We start from the raw sequence: 6,000 nt of genomic DNA on the forward strand, positions 1-6,000 counted from the left end.
TAAACCTTGGTGTCAAATCATGTAATAACACCTACACTTCTACAAGAGATTCTATTTCTCAAAGCAGGGTTCACAAAGTCCAAAATTCTGCAGCACGTCTTTTAAGTGGAACCAAAAAGCGCGCTCATATAAGTCCAATTCTTGCCTCGTTGCACTGGCTTCCTGTACGTTTTAGGATGGATTTTAAGATTTTATTGTTTGTTTTTAAAGCCGTGAATGGACTGGACCCGACATATATCTCGGACCTCATCCTAATTTATAACCAGCGCGGCCACTGAGGTCAGAGAGCTAGCTCCAGCTGGTGGTCCCCGAGACAAGACTTACAACTCGGGGGGGGGGGGGGCCTTTACTGTGGTTGGACCTAAACTCTGGAACGCTCTGGCCCTCCATGTCCGAACAGCCCCGACAGTTGAGTGTTTTAAGTCTCGTCTTAAGTCAAATCTTTATTCTTTGGCTTTTAACTCCATGTGAGTTGTGTGGTCCTCTGATGGCTCTTATTGTTTTATACAAATAAAGTGGATTGGATTGGATTGGAAGAGATTCTATTAGTTCATGTAGCACTTGGCCCCAGTTATTTTAGGAAAGCTTCTTGTTTGTCACAAGCCGACTCTCTAGAATGTGTAAAGATGTAGGAAAACTGTAAAGATGTAGGAAAACTGTAAAGATGTAGGAAAACTGTAAAGATGTAGGAAAACCGTAAAGTCGCGATCCAAGCGGTGTGGTTACGGCCTACCTGGTACGTGGAAATGCCGGGGAGCAGCCACATACGTGGAAGTAGAGGACGGGGATTTGCCGTCAGAATAGGTGGACAAGCTGGGGGTACTCCGACCACTTTCGCTTCCTCCAGTTGGGGACGGAGTTGGTTGGGCATTGGATATGAAAAGACAAGGGAAAGGGTTTGGGAGAAAACAAAGGGTGTTGTGGGGGCAAAAAGGCAGCATTATGAGTCTGATATTGATAGCGCACATACAAAGCAGTGGTTATTATATTGATGCCGATGACTCCATAACCCAGCCATCTACTGTATTTAAATGCATTGTACTGGAAAATGTCTGGAAAGAAATCCTGTAGAATTTGGAAGGCTACCACTTTTGCAATGATAATGTTGTTTTATTTTGTCCTTCAACCCAAATCAGCACGTTAAAAGCTAAAAACTATTACACAGATTAAGACCAACCCTCCATCACAGAAGCTTCACTTACACCTCAGTTCTAGTTTGGTTTACCCCAAGCCTAAAGACTAAAGACTAAAGATGAGGGTTGGGTTGAAGCCTGGCCAGCAAATTGATACCCGTGCTTTAAAGTCAAGCTCTTGTTCCCAACCACAGTCCAATTTCTTCTGCTGATGCTTTGAAATGCAGTACTGTCAGCTTTTCTTTAACCCCATGACAGCTTCACTTGAGAAGTGCTGCCCTTCAGATGAATTGAGCAACCCACCTTTTGAGGGTAAGAGACTTGGAGATGCAGATTTGGGGTGCATGGCACTTATGTGGACATATAAATGGCAGAGGGATTCTAATTGGAGGGTAAGAGACATTGCAATAACAATGATACAAAGAGCTGACGAAGGCAGGCACTTTCAAAAACCATACGTGTCAGGTGAGGGACATCACGAGAATCCAGCAAGGTAAAAGCGGGACTGCTTTACACTGCATGGAAGTGTCTCATTCAGAAGTTGTCCCGAAACCCAGCCCATTGTCATAACTACAGCAGACTATAGGACTGCTGCTTTTTGGAAAGTCCCCAGAAATGTTGCAGCTCTTCATTTGAATTGTAAAACCCGCCACTTAGCTTAAGAGCTAAATGCTAAAGTTCATGCAAACACGTTAGCTAAGTGGGCCTGTTAGTGGCTAGCACCTGAGCAACGATTTACCTGGAAGGGATGGATGATCGTGGAGACTTTGTCCTCGTCACTTAAAGGTTTACTACAAAATCGCATTTCTGAGTAATATTATGATTATTAACCCTCGTGTTGTCCTCGGGTCAAATTGACCCGTTTTTCAAAGTGTTTTATATCAGAAATATTAGATATCTTTCCTTTAAATTGCCCAATCCAATAACATGGATGATTCCATACAACATTACTTTCATTGAAATATTTGGGTTTTTATTTAGTCTTATAGCATTTGAATTTTTTTCAAAACAGTATCGGGACTAAACTTTGACATCTACCCATCTGTGATCCACTCAACATCCTCTGATCTGAACGATTAGTCAAAATAATTCATCATTTTTGCCTTTTTAACTGAAACATTGTGTGTTTAATTTGGTGGAAATTAGGTTTGTCGACCATAAATTCCAAGAATAAGTGTAAAACCTATTAGTAAACCAGCTCAGGTTTTTTAAAAAAAAAGCACCAAAAGCATGAAAAAAGAGACAAATAAATCACAAAAAAAATGACAAACATCAGAAAAGCACACAAAAAAATTCAATTTTGACCTGGAAGGACAAGTTCATGGTTAACGGGAAGACAACACAAGGGTTAAGTGTAGATGCCAAAGTAATGCTACTGAAAGTCCCTCTTTGGGTTATATTCCATTTGTCCACTTTTTATGTGTGTTTGGTATAAGGGTGAGAGCGTAACATTGACAATAACGTTCATATTTTGCTGACTTTGTGCATGTGTGTGTGTTGTGTATCCAGGATCCCAACCAGGGTTCACCCCATTGTCTTAGATCACAGGCAGGCTGGGGGATGGAGTCACTGACACCCTTTAGGCCAAAAGTAATAAACACTCTACATCCAGAGTTTCCAGGAACAAACAGAGGTCGAGATTGTGCACGAGAGAGAGCGTGCACGCTGATTGAACACACACACACACACACACACACACACACTCGTCTCCGCTCAGACGGAGAGGAACCGGCGGCAGCCATCTGGATGCAAGTGGATGAGATCACAGCATACACAGCAGTGCGTTCACTGCTGGTCTGAGTGATCTCCAACACACACACACACACACACGCACACACACACGCACACACACACACACACACACACGCACACGCACACGCACACGCACACAGCCAAAGTAGGGCATATCCTCCCTAAAACCATCTGGAGTATTGGAGGCTTGGGTGTTTAGGGAGGGGATGCGTTATAATTTATGTGAACAGATTACACATTTGACAAAAAGAAACGTGGAGGCCATTCATTAATCAAAAACTTATAACCCAATGACCCAATCACAGGATATACAAGACATTTTTGAGATCATTAACAAAAAAAATCAGGGAAATAAAAAAAAAAAGCATGCGTTATTCATCCTCGCGAGGTACTTCCTAAAGTCCTTCAGTGACAGTAACTTCTATGGGGAACCTGATATCATTAAGCGGGAAAACAAATAGCCCTTTTTCGCGGCGTGTTAGCAACAATTAGGCCCTGAACAAGTCCAGCGGGGACCTGGAAACCAGACCCCCAAATTACCGCACGGCCCGCTCTTTTACCGCTTTTTAGTTCCCCCTTCTCTTTTTCATCTTCCCCATCGGAGAACTCCATCTCAGCCTCTTTACCCTGTCATGGAAAAACCGGCAAACCCCTGGACCGCATGCTTGGGATTTTCTGTGTGAGTGGAAGCTCCTGCTGTTTCCCTCTCTGCCTCCCCCTTTTAATCAGCTAAGGGCCAAGCAAGCATATGACAGAAAAATGTTTTTTCCTAAGGTCTCACCCTACATAAGAGCTTATTGGTGCTGTAACACCCAATAACGACATCATTTCCTGAAAATGCGATCCAATTGGCACTTAACCTGATAGAAAGCAAAAGAAAAAGCCAATAACGTCATAATTTGACCAATAATGATTGGGATTAATGTCCTCACTGATATCGTAATAACATTTTTTACCAATAACCTTTCAGGTGGGTAACTTGTTTTCGATGATGTAATCATTTTGACTTACAATGTAGTGATGTAAAAATAAATGTCAAGTGTGCAAGTATGCAAAATGAATGAGACTGTTAATGTCATGTAAAGCTACACTAATATCTGACACAGTTATTATAATTATATGTTTGGAAATGTAAAGTAAATAAAAATAAAATGACCTAATACTTAAGTACATTTAAAGCTATAGTGCGTAGTTTCTTTTGCCCCCATGACATACAGACATTCATTAATATAAGGTAGATGCGCAGTAAAGCTTTAAAAGTAGAATAAAATGACCTTTGATTTCAATAAATTCCCAATAATGTAATAAGGTATTACAACATCAGTCAAAATGTTATTACAGTATGTCAGTATTTCATTACATTATTGGTCAAGTTTTACATTATTAGGTTTCCTTACATTTTCAGGATTTTTTTTTTTAAAACTACTGGGTACTACGGACCTCTATGTGTCTTTTTATGTGTCATAAAAAACACCAAAGGGATAAGGTCTTGACATAACAACGAAGAGGTTTTCATTCAGAGAAAACAACAAGGGTTAGGGTTAGAAGTCAAAGGCAGGCAAACAATTCGGGTCAACAACTTCAACACACAAGCACAGGAATTAAATCACCGTGAACCTTCCTCCTAATGCCAAATGTACCAGGGCCAAATTAAACCATGCACGACAACAAACACTTCCACAGACACAGGTGAAAAGGCAAGCAGAATGACAACTCGGAGTGGTCCTAACAGTGTACCTTGATGCACTCCCATGAAACCCGACAACACCACCAATATTGGACAACAACATCACAAAACCTGCTGACCATTCCACTACGGGAGGGAAGACACTGAGAAGAGAAAGACTGCGGGTGCTTTTACCGTCAGGAGGAGGTAAACTGAGATGCAGGGATGTCCTAGGCTTAGGGTGTGGTAGGGGGTCCTGTTTGAACCCTGAGGGGTGAGGGAGATCAGGGGATGGGGAGAAGATGAAGCAAAGGGAGGTGGTTGGATGAGCCTTTCTGCAGATGTTACAGTGTGCACGGGGGACGTGTGCAGTACTGGTCTGTGATGTGGATTTCAGGGACGTGTGGGATGCTATGAATAGCAATAGCAATTAATGAAAACAACTCTTCAGAGATCAGAGGTTTCGGACCCAAATGTGTCGTAAAGCAGGTCAGACATTCTGGTTCACATCGTGACTCATCGCTCTATGGTGGACTGAAAGCCCCAGCGGGTGAGTTTCCAACACATGGTTAATTTGGTGCTTAACCACAACCCATGCCAAGTGAGGTCGTATCACAGCACTCCATTCTTTAGGACCGCGGTCACACTCAAATACAGACAGGACTGGCACTTTGCTGCTGTGGGGGGAAACCCGTTTTGTAGTTTTTGGATCCAAAATCAAAGGGTTTGCATGTTTCTGTTCTGATTGGGGGACACATTGGAAACCCATTTTAGATCTCCTTTCAAATACCAGGTTTTTGGTAGATTCGGTTTCTGTCTGTTTGACAGCAATGATTCCAGCAAGGCGTCCCTTGTCTGTATTGGAACAGGTCTGGGTCTCGGCGTGCTTTGATACCTCTGAAGTAAGGGATGTAGTTGTGCTGCTGCAGCATGGCCAGGGTGGTCGGGTTCAGCTGATAAGACAAGCTTGCACTGCCACCTACTGGCGTGGGCGAGAACTTGCCACCACCACTCCTTTCAGCCCCAGCAGAACAGTGCACTGGGAGGGACGGTGAGTCCCTGGCCCAGGTGGAGGGGTACTTAATGGCACCCAGGAGGTTTGGAGGCAAATCCAGAGTACTGGAGTCATAGGCCTGGCTGCTGTGTCTACCACCAAGGTACGCCTCTGGCCCTGAACGTCCAATCAGATCACAGGAAACAGGTAGGGTCAATGGATAACATTGGGAAGGTACTAAGTGTCTTCAGAGGTAAGATTTTTTTTGCAATATGGCATTTATACACATTTGTGGTCCATTAACAAAAACCTCAACAACACATAATGAAGACTTTAACATTTAGAGAACATTTCATAATCATGATATTTTGGTTGTGTACAAATGAGACGCCCAGTTTCTATTTAGTAAAGCTAGCCCAATTATCCTCTGTCCCCGTCCTCTCGTCTCCTCTCTG

General features: G+C 42.9%; 1 protein-coding gene across 16 annotated transcripts in view; it reads right to left on the reverse strand.

Annotated features, from left to right (window-relative positions):
* The window catches only part of ablim2 (actin binding LIM protein family, member 2), a 123,533-nt gene that overhangs the window by 21,569 nt on the left and 95,964 nt on the right, over positions 1 to 6,000 (reverse strand). For 8 of the 16 annotated variants that reach the window (XM_032510956.1, XM_032510960.1, XM_032510958.1 and 5 more), the window contains 2 exons: positions 5,447 to 5,722; positions 734 to 841 (listed from right to left, as the gene is read on the reverse strand). In XM_032510956.1, coding sequence (XP_032366847.1) covers positions 734 to 841; positions 5,447 to 5,722 — 384 coding nt within the window. Of the gene's footprint in view, positions 1 to 733; positions 842 to 4,746; positions 4,819 to 5,446; positions 5,723 to 6,000 lie in introns of all 16 variants that reach the window. The other 8 variants (XM_032510969.1, XM_032510972.1, XM_032510973.1 and 5 more) reach the window with 2 other exon arrangements.

This window comes from Etheostoma spectabile, unplaced genomic scaffold (genome assembly GCF_008692095.1).
Source record: "Etheostoma spectabile isolate EspeVRDwgs_2016 unplaced genomic scaffold, UIUC_Espe_1.0 scaffold302, whole genome shotgun sequence".
Classification (NCBI taxonomy): Eukaryota; Metazoa; Chordata; class Actinopteri; order Perciformes; family Percidae; genus Etheostoma; species Etheostoma spectabile.